The sequence below is a fragment of the Physeter macrocephalus genome, chromosome 7, assembly GCF_002837175.3.
Source record: "Physeter macrocephalus isolate SW-GA chromosome 7, ASM283717v5, whole genome shotgun sequence".
Taxonomy (NCBI): Eukaryota; Metazoa; Chordata; class Mammalia; order Artiodactyla; family Physeteridae; genus Physeter; species Physeter macrocephalus.
In genome coordinates, this window is record NC_041220.1 from 153302794 (window position 1) to 153320227 (window position 17434).

The 17434-nt window shown below is 53.9% G+C and overlaps 1 protein-coding gene across 1 annotated transcript in view; it reads left to right on the forward strand.

Moving 5' to 3' along the window:
* The window catches only part of SHROOM2 (shroom family member 2), a 156215-nt gene extending 139823 nt beyond the window's left edge, over positions 1-16392 (forward strand). The window contains exons 9-12 of the mRNA XM_055086342.1: positions 2935-3453; positions 4598-4769; positions 10696-10968; positions 13597-16392. Coding sequence (XP_054942317.1) covers positions 2935-3453; positions 4598-4769; positions 10696-10968; positions 13597-13863 — 1231 coding nt within the window. The 3' untranslated portion in view covers positions 13864-16392. The remainder of the gene's footprint in view (positions 1-2934; positions 3454-4597; positions 4770-10695; positions 10969-13596) is intronic.
* The last annotated feature ends 1042 nt before the right edge of the window (positions 16393-17434 follow it).

Genomic DNA, 17434 nt, shown 5'->3' on the forward strand with positions numbered 1-17434 from the left:
TTTTTTTTTTTTTTTTTTTTTTTACCCTTAAGATAACTTGACAGAGAGGAAATAGTACCGATAGCGTCCTGGGTCTCCATGCGTGGTGTGGCGAATGCAGCTGCACCTGCGGGCCGGCGCTGCTCTGCATCGTTCAGGATGCAGGTGTCCCTTAGAGATCCCTTCTGCTGGCAACGCTGTTCAGCTCTGAAAGGGAGGAGAAGCGATGAAGTAGTTTGTGTGGTGGGTGGAGTGTGTTGGTACCGCTGTAGGTAAGGCGACCGGGCCCCTCGGTTCTCGGGAGCTCGTTTGGGCACAGTGGGCTCCACGGCTTTGCGGAGAAACAGGGCCACGTGCTTGCTCAGTGCTCATGACGTCTGTAGACTTCAGGAGGTGGGGAGTGGTTTTCATTTTCTCTTGCCCCGAGCGAGCGGGGGTTTTCTCACCCTGTCTCTTCTGTGAGAGGGATTTCAACAAGCAGCGGCAGTACTTGTTGACAATACTGAGTGCCGGTGTCTTCAGGCATCCGCTCTGTTCCCATCCGGTGTGTCATTTGGGACAACCAAGGTCGTCTCGTCCCTTGCTCTGCAAGCCCTCGTAGAGTGCCCGATCCCGGTCAGCGTGCAGAGCTAACCCGGTGTGTGTCCCCTCAGGGAGCACAGTGCAGCAGACGGCAGCCACGCCGCCCACGAAGTTCCTACCGAGGAAGCGGCTCCTGATGTACTGAGTTCAGTGTCCCCGTCCCCAGAGCGGGTGTTACCGGTTAGTGTGGGCCCGAGAGAGTGGCATGCCATTGGCATACACTGCGAACCTGGGGCCGGCGCTCCACACGAGTGCTGGCCGGCTCCATACCCACCATCAACCACCAATGGGCAGCGAGTGCCACACACCGGCTGGGGCCTCCCAAGCTGCCTGGTGTTTGGGCACAGCTCAGAGACTCCGTCCGCACGTCTGCCGACTGATTTCTTGAGCACTACCCGCCCCCCTCATCTCCCTCCGTGTTCATCTCTCCCCTCTTCCAGTTACCTCTGCTGGGGAACCAGCCCAGGGTGCAGAGCAGCTCCTGTGTCCCTGAGACACGCCTTCCCGAATTCAGCAGGCGGGTCCAGAGCCCTCCCGTGTGGCCGGCCGCGGCAGGGATGCAGAGAGGAAGAAAGTGCAGCCTTCCCACCCTGTGGGGAATTTCAGAGTGGTCCTTCACTCCGAATAAAAATGCATCAACTCCTGTCCTCAAGCCAGGAAGCTTACTGTTAAAAATCTTATAAGGGCTTCCCTGGAGGCGCAGTGGCTGAGAGTCCGTCTGCCGATGCAGGGGACGCGGGTTCGTGCCCCGGTCCGGGAAGATGCCACGTGCCGCGGAGCGGCTGGGCCCGTGAGCCGTGGCCGCTGAGCCTGCGCGTCCGGAGCCTGTGCTCCGCAACGGGAGAGGCCACGACGGTGAGAGGCCCGCGTACCGCAAAAAAAAAAAACAAACAAAAAAAGTCTTTTAAAATTTTGAGGGTTTTGTTGGTTTACAACAAAATGGAGACACTACCCGGCAGCACACGAGCCAATGAAAATTAGAGATTTGATTGCTTGCAGAAGTGTTGCCAGGAGATTTCCTGGAGCCGGTTTCTGGGTTTGGGAGCGTGTGTGAGCATGGAGCTGGGGGGCTGCTTCGGGGTCGTTCGGACAGTCTTGCGGTCACCCCGGGCATATCGTGGTCGGAGAATCTCCCTGTGGGTGTTGTGGTTTATCGGACCCAGGGTGGCATGGGAGCAGAGCGGGTTGGACTGTTTGCTGTTGGGCGCTGGGCCCCTGTGGGCAGCGGGCGGCTCACCTGGACGGAGCCCGCACTCGGGGAGGAGCCGCCGCACGGAGAGGGGGCCAGGCCCGGCACACCCCGCATCCTCCGTCCCTCGTGGTCCTGCTTGCCGTGAGGAACGGATGCGGTCTGGCTGCGGTAAGGTCTTGCCCACTGTGTTTTGTCTTCACTTTGAGGTAGAAGTTCATCGGACTTCCTAAATGTGAAAGTCTGCCCAGGTTTCAAGAGGAGAGATCATTTGAGCCTAGAAATGACCTGAAAGAGATGCTTTGTTGGACAGTATAGGACAACCTGCGGAGGATTTGTTACTGTTTTTACCTCACGTCTTCCTTCGCTGGAAATCAAGTTTCCCCACGAATCGGGGCGGGGGTGGGGGGGGAGATGCAAATACAGGTTGACTTTAAGTCCCTCACAGGTGTTGAGGGTTTCTAAGCATGGAATGCAAGGAGTGGAATGAAGAGGGGTTCTTGTTTGTGTGTTGTTGCTTCGGTAAGATGGCAGAATTTTCCTTCGGAAGTTTAGCATGTCTGAGCAGTATTATCCACAGAGTGACAGCCTTTTGAAATTTGTTCACTAAGAAGGCATGACAGGGACTATATATGACCACCTAGATTAATAAACAAACACCTCTGCTCTCAGTGGTTTCTGCTGGAGTCCTCCGGCCACCACGAGGACCACGCAGGCACCCAGCTTTGAGAGACGCCGGCTGAGGCACTGATGCTAATTCTGTGAAATACGCCTGTCTGTTGCAGGGCTCCCTTACAGAAGAAAATCTCACTGAGCAGGCTTGTTACCGTTGGCTCTGCCATTGACCTAAAAGCAAATGAACATCCCACTGCCCTTCTGTCTGTCAGTAAGCCCACGGATGTGCCTTCAGGCGTGCAGGTGACGGTTGGAAAATGGAAAGACACCTACACGCCCAGGAGGCTTCGGTGACCAAGTTAGGGGTGGCAGGCACTCCTCGACCTGGTCTCCCCATCCTGGGACGTGTGACCGTGAAGGCTTCTCCCCTGGGGCCGCTGCAGGCCTTTGAGTCAGGCTTCCCGGCTGTAAGGGCATGCGGAAGCCAGCCGATTTCTCCTGCAGTTTCTAATTCTGGTCTGTGCCTGGGCGTACAGGGTGCCTTTAGCAGACGTCCCTTCTCTTTGCAGAATCGAGCGGGTGATGGACGGCAACACCACGGTGAAGATGGTGCCCATCAAGATCGTGCACTCGGAGAGCCGGCCCGAGAAGGAGAGCCGCCAGGGCCTGGCCCGCGTCCCGGAGCCACCCGTGCTGCCCGGCGGGCTCGAGCGGGACCAGATCAAGACGCTTAGCACGTCCGAGCACTCCTACTCTCGCTTCTGCCTGTACAGCCGCCAGGGCGCCGAGCCCCAGCCCCCTGGCAGCCCAGTGCCCACGGCCAAGGACAGCCGGGCCTCCCCGCCCACGCTCAGCTACGTGAAGGCCAAGGAGAGGACTGCCGAAGACCTCAAGTCGGAGGAGCTGGCCCGCGAGATCGCGGGCAAGGACAAGTCCCTGGCGGATATCCTGGACCCCGGCGTGAAGATCAAAACCACCATGGACCTTATGGAGGGCATCTTCCCCAAAGACGAGCACCTCTTGGAAGAAGCTCAGCAGCGGAGGAAGCTGCTCCCCAAAATCCCCTCTCCCAGAACCATGGAGGAGAAGTGAGTAGACGCTGCCCTGGGCTCTGCCCCCTGGCTGTATGTGGCCCCGCCCCCTGGCTGTATGTGGCCCCGCCCCCTGGCTGTATGTGGCTCTGCCCGGTGCCTCTTAGGCTTACAAGGGCGAGGGTGTATATCTGCTTGTCTGTTTTCATGACTGCTCTTTGGGGACAGATTTCCATAAGTGCTTATTAGCACTTCGGGGCTTTTTTGTCACCCTCCCGAAATTAAAAGCCCATTCTGGGGAGGATGACGTCAGGTCCTGGCAAAGATGTGACAATATACGTTTCCGGTGATGCCCACGGGGCCTTTTCTCTTAAGGCAGTGGTTCTCAGCCGGAGGCTGTTGTCTCCCCCGACGGGGCAGTTGGCAATGTCGGGTTACACTTTCGGTTGTCACCACTGGGAGAGGTGCCGCCGGCATCTAGTGGGTGGAGACCAGGGATGCTGCTCGCAGTTCTTCAATGCACAGGACGGCCCCCCGTCCAAGAATGGTCCAGCCCCAAGTGTCACTGGTACTGAAGTTGAGAAACTTGTCACAAGACGAGTGAAAGTTGAGACTCACTTACTGTATGTGTTTATGAAAGAGGTTTTGTGTTGTTGCTTATTTGACTGAGGGAGTGAATTTGCTGTAATAGGTTTTATAAAGAGTGCTCTCCAGCCCCTGTCCTTTAGTCACCTGCCCACAAAGGTGAGTCTGCTTACATCTCTCCTGTTTCTGTACGGTGGTCTCCATAAGCATCGTTGATTGACAGTAGGCAGGAGTACCGGTGCTGTGCAGACAGGAGGTCAGGCCATAGCAAGAGGCAGCAAATGTGGCTGCTGGTAGAAAGGTGCCCGGTGAACTTGGGGCCTGTGGCCACGCCTACAGATAGCAGCAGACATCTCCCCACAGACCTCAGGCTCCCGGCGGATACCATCTGCACTCTCCTCCCTCCCTCCGGGGCGGCGCTCTGAACACCATTTGGCAGGGTGTCTTAGTTCTGACCTCACAACCTACTCTTTCCCCACTCTTGCTGTCTCATCTCTCTAGCCGGTGCCTTTTGTTAGCACCACCACTTGCCGGTCACGGCCCGGGCTGTGGGACTCGCGGGCACGTCTGTGTGTACGATCAGAGCTGATGGGTGTTCTGACGTTTTGTTACCCAGGAAGGAGGAGCTGAGTGTGCCGGCGGCCGTGTCCCTGGCCACCAACTCCACCTACTACAGCACCTCGGCCCCCAAGGCGGAGCTGCTGATTAAGATGAAGGACCTGCAGGGGCAGCAGGAGCCCGAAGAGGATTCAGGGAGCGACCCAGACCACGACCTGTCGGTGAAGAAGGTAGGGACGCCGGAATTCCAAATGAGAACGCGCTGGCGGGCGGGCAGGGGGGCGGGCGGGCAGGCGGGCAGGGGGGGCGAGCGGGGGGGCGGCACCCGGCTCCACCCCGACCCCGGACCCTGCACCGAGTGCCATTTGTTTTGGGCTTCTATGTGGGACGCTGACATTTGGGCCTGTGTATTAAGCCCTTTGTGGGTGAGTCTTCTGTGCTAAAATTGGGCCTCTCTGCCAGGGTCTCTTTGCCATCTCTTTGTAATGAGATCCAGTGTCAAATTAGCTAGGTGGCCACCAGCCTCTCTCATTTTAAGGTCAACTGATACGTCTCTTCTACCCCAGTTAAATCCAGAGGACTTAATTGTATGACTTTCTGCAAGGCACATGTCCTCTTTGACTATCAGTTTCAAATATCTGTAATCCGATGATGTTAAATTCAACAGTATATTGTGAAGTGCGTTGTTAACCAAAAAGCATCATTTGTTCAACTCCAAAAACTCACCCAGGCACTTGGGGATACAGCAGTAGACAAAACAGACTGGAGTCCTTATTTCCCTGAAGGCACTTGTGTGCTCACAGAAGAGATGGACAGCCAACATAAAAACAAATATAAAAAAACAAACAGGGCTCCCCGTGGGCCAAACCCTGCCCCCCACCTGCTCTTGTAAATAAAGTTTTATTGCAACACGGCCACATTCATTCATTTACATATGGCCTCTGGCAGCTTTCACACTACACCAGCAGTGTTGAGTAGTTGCAACAGTGGCTGTGTGGCCCCTGAAGTCTAAAATATTTACTGTTTGGGGGCTTCCCTGGTGGCGCAGTGGTTGCGCGTCCGCCTGCCGATGCAGGGGAACCGGGTTCGCGCCCCGGTCTGGGAGGATCCCACATGCCGCGGAGCGGCTGGGCCCGTGAGCCATGGCCGCTGAGCCTGCGCGTCCGGAGCCTGTGCTCTGCAACGGGAGAGGCCACAACAGAGGGAGGCCCGCATACCACAAAAAAAAAAAAAATAAATAAAAAAAAATAAAATAAAATATTTACTGTTTGGCTGCCACCTGCTCTTGTAAATAAAGTTTTATTGCAACACGGCCACATTCATTCATTTACATATGGCCTCTGGCAGCTTTCACACTACACCAGCAGTGTTGAGTAGTTGCAACAGTGGCTGTGTGGCCCCTGAAGTCTAAAATATTTACTGTTTGGCCGTTTATAGAAAAAGTTTGCCAACCCTTAATGTAATAGGTCGGGTGGTCAGAAAACTAAAACAGCGTGAAGGAATAGAGAGGGGTAAAGGAGGATGATTGTAGAGAAGGCTCTGATGAGCTGATGATGAACAGAGACCTGGAGTGATGTGAGGGAATGTCTGGTTGATCCGGGGAGGGGCGGGGGGAGTGGGGTTTGGGCAGCAAGTGCAAAGGCCCTGGGGTGGGAGTTCTTTGACACGTTGGGGAAGCAGCAGAGACCAATGGCTGGAGCCGTGTGGACAAGGAAGGGGGAGGATTAGAGAGGAGGTCAGAGGTGAAATAGCGTGTAACCATGAGGTCTTGGTCGGGACAAAATTATTGCTATCAGCGCCAATGTCTTCACTACTGTAGGAGCTTCAAATCTTCATGGCATGTCAACGGGCCAGACTTGTGACATCTAGGTGTGATTACCTGTTGTTTTTTTTTTTTTTTTTTTTTTTTTAAGAAGGACTTAGCATAAAGGGAGAAAGGAATTGCCCAAGGCAGTCAGTTTCAGAGGATAGCATGTGCTGTTCGTTTATTCCAGGGACTTTGAGCATGTGTAGTCAGCACCAGGAGAAGAGAAGGAGGGAACCAGCGCTTGGTGAATTTTTCCGTACACTTAGCATCTTGGAAGGGGCTTTCATTAAAAAATACTGATTTATTTCTTTTGACAAGACCCTTGCAAAGGATAATGTGTAATACCTCCTCGTATTGTTAGTTGTTAAAAAATGCCATTGATTGGTTTCAAATATGATAGACAAACCCATTCCAGAAGAAATACCCTGACCCTTGTGTAAAAGAAAATGACTTTCAATTTAGGAAGTGATAGCCTTTTTTTAATTCAAAAAGGAAATGAAAAATAAGAGTTTTGGTCCTGGGATTTGAGAGGCCCTGGGTCTGGCACAGGGTACGGTTTGCTTTCTTCTGGTTGCGTTTTCCACGTTCTTAAAAATAATGAATTTTTTTAAAAAAGTGTTGTTATTCTCGTAAACCTAGAAAAAATATCCAGTTTGGACAGTTTTAATTCCGTCCCCCACCCTAGATGCAGAGAACTGTGTTCTTTACAGTATGCCTTTGTTTCTCATGATGGACTGAATTTGGGAAGCAGCAGCCTTGGTACCGCCCCTTTCATCTGTCTGGCGCCTCTTCCGATTTCTTTGGGGGCACGAGACGCCGGGCACTGCCTCCCCGTAGATGGCGGCTTCGGGGTTGAGATGAGTCACTGTGAGCTTGCCCATCACCCCACCAGGATTAAATCCGTAAGCCAACTGATGTTTTTAGCTCAATAAGCGTATGTCGGGCAGTTTCCCCGCAAGCAGGAAATGCTGTAAATGGCAGTTCTCTGTGGTGGTGCTGACGCAGCAGTCCTGCTCTTCTGCTTGGTTTGACCTACAGGCTGCGCTGCCCCTGCTCCCTTTCCAGGGCCCTCATATCTGCGGTGTCACGCGGGGACCAGGTGTGCAGGGGACGAGGAGAAGGGAGGGCTGTGCAGGTGCGCTTGGGAGGACTTGATGGCTCACTTGATAGGAAGACAGCAAGACCCCTGAAGCCCCGTGCACCAGACATTCCCAGGGGGACCTCGGCTGTCGTGACCACAGTCACTGGTGGTCGCAGAGCCCAAGTGCCACAGCAGGTGACCCTCTATTTTAGGAGAAGACTGAGGACAGAGGCAAGAGAACAGAAGCCCCCACGCAGGGAGGTGGTAAGGGAGTCCCGGGGCCCGTGGAAGCATTAACCTAGGGGGGCTAAATACGTGGTGATCCCTGGGGCAGCTCAGGCGGACTCTGCTCAGAAACGGCCCCGGTCGAGTGATGGAGATGCTTCAGGAGAACCAAAGACAGCTGATGGGTTGAGTCTGGAACCTCTGAAGGGGGGGAGGGCTTTTCCCTGGAACCAAGAGGTGGGTGCGAGGCCCAGAGAGAAAAGACCTTGTTTCTCCCATGGAATGGGACAAAAGCAGGGCGTCCGGGGCTGAAATGGGGGCCCATCCCAACAGAGGGGAGAGGCAGCAGTGCACCTGCTGAGACTGGAGGCCAGCTGCAGCCGCCACAGGCTCTAACCCGAGGCCTCCCGGAACTCCACGTGCCGTCCGAAGGCAGACAGGCTTGCCGCCGGTGCCCTCGGTACTGCCGATAGCCACCGATCTGTGTGCTGCCTTGGGCCAGGCCTCATTCCAACTCTCTCAAAGCCTATGTCTCGGGGCTTCCCTGGCGGCGCAGCGGTTGAGAGTCCGCCTGCCGATGCAGGGGACACGGGTTCGCGCCCCGGTCCGGGAGGATCCCGCGTGCCGCGGAGCGGCTGGGCCCGTGAGCCGTGGCCGCTGAGCCTGCGCGTCCGGAGCCTGTGCTCCGCAACGGGAGAGGCCGCGGCAGTGAGAGGCCCGCGTACCACAAAAAAAAAAAAAAAAAAGCCTATGTCTCTACTTCATATAATGGCCCTTTAAGGAAGACGGGAGACTGTTTCTAATAAACATTTATGCAAGACATAAAAAGGAACTTGGACTCCTTCCAGACTGCCCAGTTTCAGGTTAGCCCAGCTGATACTGTAGGTGTTGAAGGCGCTTCGTCATGCATCAGCATGAAATCTGCATTACGAGAATTGCCGAAGAATAATGAAACTGGAAAATTATCAGTAGCACTGGCTAGGGCTCCTCATCCATCCAGTCGTCAAAATCACTTGAATCGTTCGTTCATTCACGTTAGGCGCCAGGCAAGAACTGGGAAAGTTCTCCATCCCCACAATGTATTCTGTGCTTTTCCCTCAAGTAATGAATAGCTAAAATACCTTGGGACGTCCCTGGAGGTCAAGCAGTTGGGACTCTGTGCTTCCACTGTAGGGGGTTTGGGGAACTAGGATCCCACGTGCCGTGGGTGCGGCCAAAAAAATAAATAAAATAGGGCCAGCTTCTCAGCTGTGGGATTCGAAGTTGACTTAAACCATCTCTCAGATGGGTAGGTAAATAGACACACAGATAACAGAAGTGTGAACACACACAGACTCAGTCTGAGAGAAAACATCAAAGAAATCTAGACAGGGTTTTCAATTACCAAGGGAAGAAAATGTCTTGACATCCTGAGCTGGAAAAGCCAAAAGCAATTTATAAATTCCATGTGGTCTTTCTTAGGAGAAAAACCATGATTAATCAGGAGGGTGGCGGTCCTTTAAAACTGCTTACCATTTTAATCTGCCTGATCTCCAGACACAGTGATAACCCCAAGGCAGGTTGAACCAAGCGGAGGCAGTGCCCTGACTACAGCTCATGCCTTTCTGATTTGTGGACTTGTTTTGGTACATAAATGCTGGATAGAGACCCTCTTTCGAAGCATCGTCCTGAGACACAGATCACCCGTATCAGGCATACGAAGTGTAGGGTGCCTCCAGTGCTTCAGTGGTTCTCCCGAGGTGTTTTGATTTTTTTTTTTTCTCCTGCCCAAATAGTCCCTGGGATAGGGCAGTGTCTACCAAACGGTAGTGGTGAACTCGGAGCAGCTTCTCATGCACACTTGCAGTCTTGCTGGTAGCGGCTGTGGACAGGCACTTACTGCATGCCAAGCAGCGGGCTAAGCATCCGGGGATTTCACCCATCTTCATGTCAGCCCTGGAGATCGGGGCAACTGCTCCCTGCTCAGCTCTGGACACCGTCCTGGAGGGTTTCACGAGACCGAGCCTTCTCTCTGCTGAGCCCTGCGGACTCCGTCTGCAGTCAGAGTTTGGAAACTGCCCCAAGAGAGGGGGTGGACGGCACGGACCATTTTCATGGGTCCGTTGTACATAAAATAGTGTTCCTCAGTATGGAGCAACAGACTGAGCTTAAAAATCCTAATCGGACTTAACTTTCCAACTAATTGTTTAATCCTCATTTTGGTGCGGGCAGCGGAGCACTGCTTCCGCTTTCATCACTCCAGCCTTGGGCTACCACAGGGATGCGTTGGCCTCATAAACCCCACGTCACCTGCCGTGTCCGTCGACACGAGGTTGGCGGAGTCGTGCAGGGCGGGTGGCAGCAGGGTTCCGAAAAGGACAGCGGGTGACTTCGCTTCTCACCGTTGGCCCTTCACTGTTCACTGTGTCAGGGCAGGCCGCCTGTTGCATCCGCCGTGGGTGGGTTTAACAGCAGAAGGACATCCGTAGTCATGGGAAAAGGGTTTTTCTGGGGAAAATAGGTTTGTTCTGTTTCACTTCTAAATCAAACGGCAGTGATTTAACGGGGAGGCCTTATCCTTCCCCTAGTCTTAAACATCTCCAGTTGGTTAGTTATATTTATTTTTGGCCGCATTGGGTCTTCGTTGCTGCGCGCGGGCTTTCTCTAGTTGCGGCTAGCGGGGCTACTCTTTCGTTGCGGTGCCCGGGCTTCTCATTGCGGTGGCTTCTCTTGTTGCGGAGCACGGGCTCTAGGCGCGCGGGCTTCAGTAGTTGTGGCATACGGACTCAGTAGTTGTGGCTCGCGGGCCCTAGAGCGCAGGCTCAGTAGTTGTGGCGCACGGGCTTAGTTGCTCCGTGGCATCCTCCCGGAGCAGGGCTCGAACCCGTGACCCCTGCATTGGTAGGCGAATTCCCAACCACTGCGCCACCGGGGAAGTCCCCCCTGTTATTTACTGACGCAAAACAAGCTGCCGCCCGGCTGAGCTGAGTCGCCCGCAGATCCGGGGTGTGTGAGGGGGTGCCGCAAGGCGGCCCTGACCGCGCCCCCTGCCCTGTGCCCACAGCAGGAGCTCATCGAGAGCATCGGTCGCAAGCTGCAGGTGCTGCGGCAGGCGCGGCAGAGCCTGCGGGAGGACATGCAGGCCAACAGCGCGCTGGGCGACGAGGTGGAGGCCCTGGCCAAGGCCGTCTGCAAGCCCAACGAGTTCGACAAGTTCCGCATGTTCATCGGGGACCTGGACAAGGTGGTGAACCTCCTGCTGTCGCTGTCTGGCCGCCTGGCCCGCGTGGAAAACGCCCTCAACAATCTGGACGACAGCACCCCTCCTGGCGATCGGGTAAGATCGGGTAACTATGGCCGAGGCTGACCTGGAAGGCGGGGCGGGATGTGGCTTTCCTGTGGGGTGTGGAGCAGACTGCCCGGAAGCCTCGTTCGGCTGCTGCGGCCACCTGTCCTCCTCGTAGCGCAAGATGCTGTAGAACGCCCAGGGCTCGCTCGCTCCCTCCTTGTAGCGGGTTGAGGTGGGGGGCCGCAGCGAGCGTCCGGGAGAGTGGACCTCTTCTCGTGTAGTCCCACAATCGCTGCTAGCGTTGGTCTCTTCCTAGAACGTAGTCTCTGTAACTTTTCCCCACCGCAGGTAAGTGGGTAAGTGGAGCTCACCCACCGCCTGACGAGTCATAGGCACTCAGTGACAGTGGCGTTTGATGATGACTTTGTTGCTGTGACTTCACGAGAGGGCCGGCAGCGTCTAGAATGAGTCTAAAAGCTGCTCTGCTTTCCTCCTCCCTTCACAGCAGTGCAACTTGGGACATTTCTTCGTGGGTCTGTATGTCCGCTCTTTGCGCACGCAAGACACCGTCTACCTTACTGGCTTTCCTGCTTCATAGGTCAGGTAGCGGTAGTACATCTAGTTTGCTTCTTTGCACATAATAGGCCTTCAGAATGGTCATCTTCATCATTAATAAGCCACCTTAACTTCTCTGCAAGGGGAGCAGAAAAGGCACCCCTCCCCCTGGACTCCAGGTGAGAGTGGTTTCAGGATACACGGAAAGATCTTACAAAGCGCGTGGCTCTGAGACCGTGATCTTCTGTGCTTATTAGCCAAGTCGTCAGTGACTGTCAGTCATGGAATGTATTGCATAAGGGTTGAAAAAGTAACTGGGGCTTTGGACCTCCATCCCCTTGGGTTACGTTCGCATTCCATTTTGCTGTTCTTGCCATCTTTGCCTAATTTATCTGAAAGGACTTAGGAAAATAACATGAATGGGAAAGAGAGACTTACTTGTATGTAATTGAAATACTAAACTCTCAAGTATCGATTTAAATGAAAAACAGTATACTGCCTTTGCAGCTCAGCTCATCTTTATCTCCCTTTGCTTGGAACTGACAAAGGCTTATTTAGAATCGGAGGAAGTAGCAGCAGTCACACACCGGGGACCATGCCCGTGGTCCTCCTGGGGACCTGGCCGCAGAGCTCTTACCGCATCCCTAGGGGGTCCGTGTTAGCGAGGAGAAGCAGACGGGCTCTTTCCCCCTCGGCTGTGTGTGGCTGTTGCAGCTTCACCTTCATGGACCCAAAGGGAGTGTTCAGTCGCCATGTCCAGGTGCAGCACGGTGGGCTAGCCTCCACTGCGGCCAGTGCTGGATGAACATCTCCGCGTCAGGCAGCCAGGGCTTGGGAAAGCTGCGGTTTGCAGAGACAGGCATGCTAACGAGCGAAAAGATGTGGCCTTAGGCCGTAGGAGGCTTCCCATGTCTTTCCAGGTAGAAAATGAGCATGTGGGCAGATGGAGACACGTGAATCCCTCCCTCCCATCAGCAGCTTCTAGTTGCCAGGGAGCTCAACTGATCTTAGTAGCCCAAACCGCATTTCTAGAGTCAGTTGAGGTCTGTTTCCCTTTTGGTTGGAATTAATTGGCTTTACCTTGCCTCTTTCCATGAAAATACATTCTGTCTTTGTTTCACAAGCACCTGAAGGTCAAGGTGTCCCCCGGAACAGGTGACCCCGACAGGTGCAGTCGGGGGCACTTCCCGGAAGCTCACCCCAGGAGCAGCTTCTGCTTTCAGCCACCGTTTAATAGCGGCTCATCTTTCCTGAGCTCTTTCTGTGGATCAGCGCTCCGCAAAGCACTCCCGCATCCTGGATGCTCACGCGTGGCCCTGGCTAAACGTCCAAGTTGCAAAGTGGCGGAATAACGGGGCCCTCCTGGTGTCAGAAACTCGCACCGAGGACAGGGCATCCATGGCATCTGCCAGCCGACACTTGAAGACATTTACCGCGTCCACCTCTCCCTCTCTGTTTTCATTAAAGTTGGAGAGAGGGCAGGGGAAGTGGGTGCGCGCCCTGTGGGCAGACAGCGATTGTGAGTGCTGCGTTCTGGAAATGGGGGCGTCTGTGTGACCCGGAGCGGGACCCTCGGAAGGAGCGAGGGCACCTCCCCAGCGGGCGCGGTCTCTCCGCCCGCCCCGCCCCGCTCACGGCCTCTGCTACAGCTTTGCTCCCGGGCCGCTGGCTGCTCCTTCCGTCGGAAGGGTTAGCGGTCCTGCCCTGGAATCTCTTTAGAATCTGCTCCTTGGGTGCGCTGGGCCACAGTATTGTCAGGGAAAGGCCTTGGACGCACACCGGCTGCCTAAGCCCTTTGCTCCTGCTGAGCGGCTCTCAGTTCTGGAGCTTTTCGTGTCCCTCACGGCCTTTCACGGTGACAGGAGGAAGTGGAGGTGGCAGCGGCCCAGGAGCGCTAACGGGGGAGCTGGCGCTGGGGCCTCCGCTCTGCGAGGTGCCTCCTGCCCACGCCCCAGGTGCTTCTGTGCGGGTCCCTTCAGGCCTCGGGTCCCTAACTCAGGTGGCGTCAGGGTCTCCACTGGCCCAGCCCCCAGAGCTAGCGGGCGTTTTGGAGGCGTCGGCCGGACACCCGCCCCCCCATTGCCTGGTCCCCAGCAGGCTCGTCTCTCTCTGTCTCTCCAGCAATCCCTGCTCGAGAAGCAGCGGGTCCTGATCCAGCAGCACGAGGACGCCAAGGAGCTGAAGGAGAACCTGGACCGCCGGGAGGGCATCGTGTCCGACATCCTGGCCAGCTACCTCAGCCAGGACAGCCTGGCGGACTACGCGCACTTCGTGAGGATGAAGTCAGCCCTCCTCATCGAGCAGCGTGAGCTGGAGGACAAGATCCACCTGGGCGAGGAGCAGCTCAAGTGCCTGCTGGACAGCCTTCCGCCCGAAAGAGGCAAGTGAGGGGCGCGCCGCCCGCCGCCTCCCTGGCTGGGGCGGAAGCCGGCCCCCTCCAGCTCCGGTCCCGAGGAGGCGGATGAAAACCCCAGCCTGTATTCGTGTCCTGGAGAGAGAATCCCCCCCAGAACCAAAGGGCTGTTAGAAAAGCAATAATTTCCGTGGGTGCGTTTGGGATGACTTATTTAATGTCTTAGTTTCCCTCTGAATGCTGAGCAGAGTGGCTCCCCGTCAGCCACCCCCCATGGCGCCCTGGTGAACGGTGAGTTCCCGAGTACGGACTGGGCTCTGGTCCCGAGGTGCACGCACGTGGTCCTTGCCGGCTCGGGGCTGCCCTTCCGTCTTCCCACGCCGCACCCCTTCCTCCGCTCAGGAGGGAAGGAGCGCGTGTCGGGCACAGCCTGGCGCACGAGCTCTCCGGTGGGTCACTGGAGGTGGCGGCTGCCGGCTTCTCCTGGGGGTCCCGAAGTGTTGAGCATTCATTGTGTCTGTCATACAAGGATGATCTCCAGCCCAGCACAAATCATGATGATGATGGAACTTTAATAACACTCTACAAAGGTGAATGGTTTTCCACGTGGTTCAAACCAACTGTGAAAAGAAGAGCTTACACGCTGGGTTCACTCATTCTAAAACTGCCCCTTAAATAGCGTTCGCGCTTTAAAGCACACACAAAGCAGACAGATGCTTTTAGGACTTCTCGGCTGACATCACGGTTCAGATGATATTTTCCTGCAAAGAGAAATTACTTGGCTAAAAGCGTGTCCAGTAGTAATGTGCTTGCTAGGTGTTTTTTTCTTAAGGCCGACGAGATATTTCCTAACTTTCTTTTTCCCCAGAACGTTTATTTTGCGTGTGTATGATCCTTAATTATAATTGGCAACTTCTCTCTCTTTGCCTCTCTCAATTTGTTACCATGCCGTAAGGGTCACATGCCGTTTAAGAACCGTTGCTCTGGTTTCTCAGAGGGCCCGGTGGACCACAGAACTCCTAGACCCGATCTTTTTCTGCCACACGGTATACAGCCCCTGTACCCTTTTTCATTGGTTGAAATTGTGATATTGTAAAGAAAGAGTCTATTCACTAAAGAAAACACTGTCAAGCTGTCATTTTCCAGTGGACAGATCACAGGCTAGGAGAAGATACTTGCAAATCATGTATGTGACAAACCATTTGTATCCAGAATGTATACGAACTCTCAAACTTAACAGTAAGAAAACAGTCTAATTAAAACGGGCAAAAGACTGAAATAGACACTTCACCAAACAAACAGGGTATATGCATGGCGAGTAAGCACGTGAATTGATGTTCAGCCACCAATGGCATGGTTCTCACATACTTACTTTTAATCTGATCACTGTGGAGTGGTGTGTTTCGTCACAATGCTCATCTGATGAAATGTGTGGTTAATGGCGGGAGAAGCCCTAGGATGACTTCACGTTGAGGTGATATACGGACTTTGGTTTGATCTGTGAGATCATTTTACTCCTCATTTCCTCTTACTCCTATAAAAGAAGTTTTCCAGCGGGGTGGGGGGGAGGGGGCGACTGCTGTCCCTTTGTCAGCAGTGGCCGCCGCCTTACCAAACACAGACGCACATAAACGTCTTAGAGGACACTTAACTACTCCACGCTTCGCCAGCCAGAGGGGACACTGGACTCCCGGGCTGCCGCAGTGATCTCCGTGCACCCGTAGAGGGGGGCCGACCTGGCAGGCGTCGGTGGTGCTGGCAAAATTAACACTCCTTTGGCAGCCCACCGACGCCAAAGAGAAATGCCTTTGCAACAGTTTTTACTCTTATTCAGTTAAGCTATTCCTGACTTGAAAAATCCGTCTTCTGCCAACGAAGTGTCCTTGCCACGTGGTGTGGGTCACTTGCTGTGAAAACTGATCACGTCAAGAAAGGTAAAGCTGGCTGCCCATGGACCCCCCCCACCCACCCACCGCCCCTGCTTCCTCCCTCGGGGAGACAACCACGGTCATTTCAGTGTGTTTTTAGTTGTCTCAAACTTTTACCTGTGATTCTTTCCCTTGAAATACAGTATTGTGATCATTTTGATGATATGTCTGTAAAATGTGAAAATAGAATTTGTGTCTGTATCCAGCTTTTTGGTGTCTTTTGAGAACTTTCTCTTCCACATAGCAATATATAGTGCTCTACTGTCCTTTTAACGAAGCACATAGAATCACAACATTCCCGTTTGCCTCTTAAATGTCTGGTTAGCGGGCACCCAAAGACGGCAGTGAGTCAATGTACATAACTTTGTATATAGTTATGTTATTGCATATAAAAACAATCTGGTGCTAATGTTTTGCCCTTGGCATTCTTCGGTGGTGGCTGATAGCTCACCCTCGGTCATAGTTCAGCTGTGGAATGCTCTGTATAGCGAGATTTCAGTCAGGGGCGTTGCCTGTGGCTTCTCTCCTGCAGTCCACTCTGGAAAACGCTTACACATCTCACGCTCAGTACTTTCACTTACGTCTCAACAGATCATTCTGCTTGACGTTCACAAAATAAATGGTGTCTTTCGGTGAACCGAGCATGACTTTGATTTACATCTTTTTTTTTAAGAATTGGAATAGCCTTACCATATATCAGATTCTTCAACCATTGATAAATGGTGGGATTCATTCTCTGTATGTATGTATGTGACTATTTCTACCAGTCTAATAAGGGCCAGTCAATCTGCAGTCAGGAAAATATCACAGACACAGGCTGTGTAAGTCAGTGCCTGCCACAACGATGCTGTGTAACAACCACTGTAAAGTCTCAGCAGGGTCCAGTGAGACGTATTCTGTTAGCTCATGAATTTGTAGATCAGGCTCTGCTGCACGAGCCTGTCATCTTCCTCCCGGGACCAGGAGTTTGGCCTGGGCAGGTCAGTGGCAGGTGCATAAGAGAACAAGCCCAGTCCCAGCGGTGCTTTCCCTGTCTCTGGTTAGAGTGCACCTGCTAATAACCTTCCATTGCCAAAGCAAGTCCCACAGCCAAACCCAAAGTCAGAGGGTGTGGCATGTGCTCTACCCCTTTAGTGGAAGGAACCATAAGTTACGTGGCAGAGTGTGGCTACAGGGAGGTGTGAAGAATTGGGGCCATTGATGGACCACACTTCCCACACCAGGGTCCGATACGGAATAGCACTAAATCGTCCAGGACCCGAAGCCAAGTTCCTGGAGCAAAGCCGGCTCTGTCACTTCAGGCGTATGGCTGTGAGCAAGTGCCAGCCCCTCCAGCCTCGGCGTCCTCCTTTGTAGTTGGAAGAGAGCTGTTGTGAGAGCAATCGAGCTGATGTGTTCATGTGCTCAGAACCCGTGCCTGGGTCAGAGGGGTGCCAATGGAAGCGTCCACACTTCTGCTGCCATCACTGTATTCTGGATCTGGAGGAAATGCCTTCCCTGCATCCAGACGCATCTGTCGGAACCACCCAGCACACGGCAATTGCTCCTGGCTGGCGGATTAGAAACGCTTGTGTTGTGCAGCAGGTTGGTGGGACCCAAAGGTTAGCCATTTGAGAGGGAGGGATTTTTTTTTAAAACAAATTTATTTATTTATTTTTGGCTGCATTGGGTCTTCATT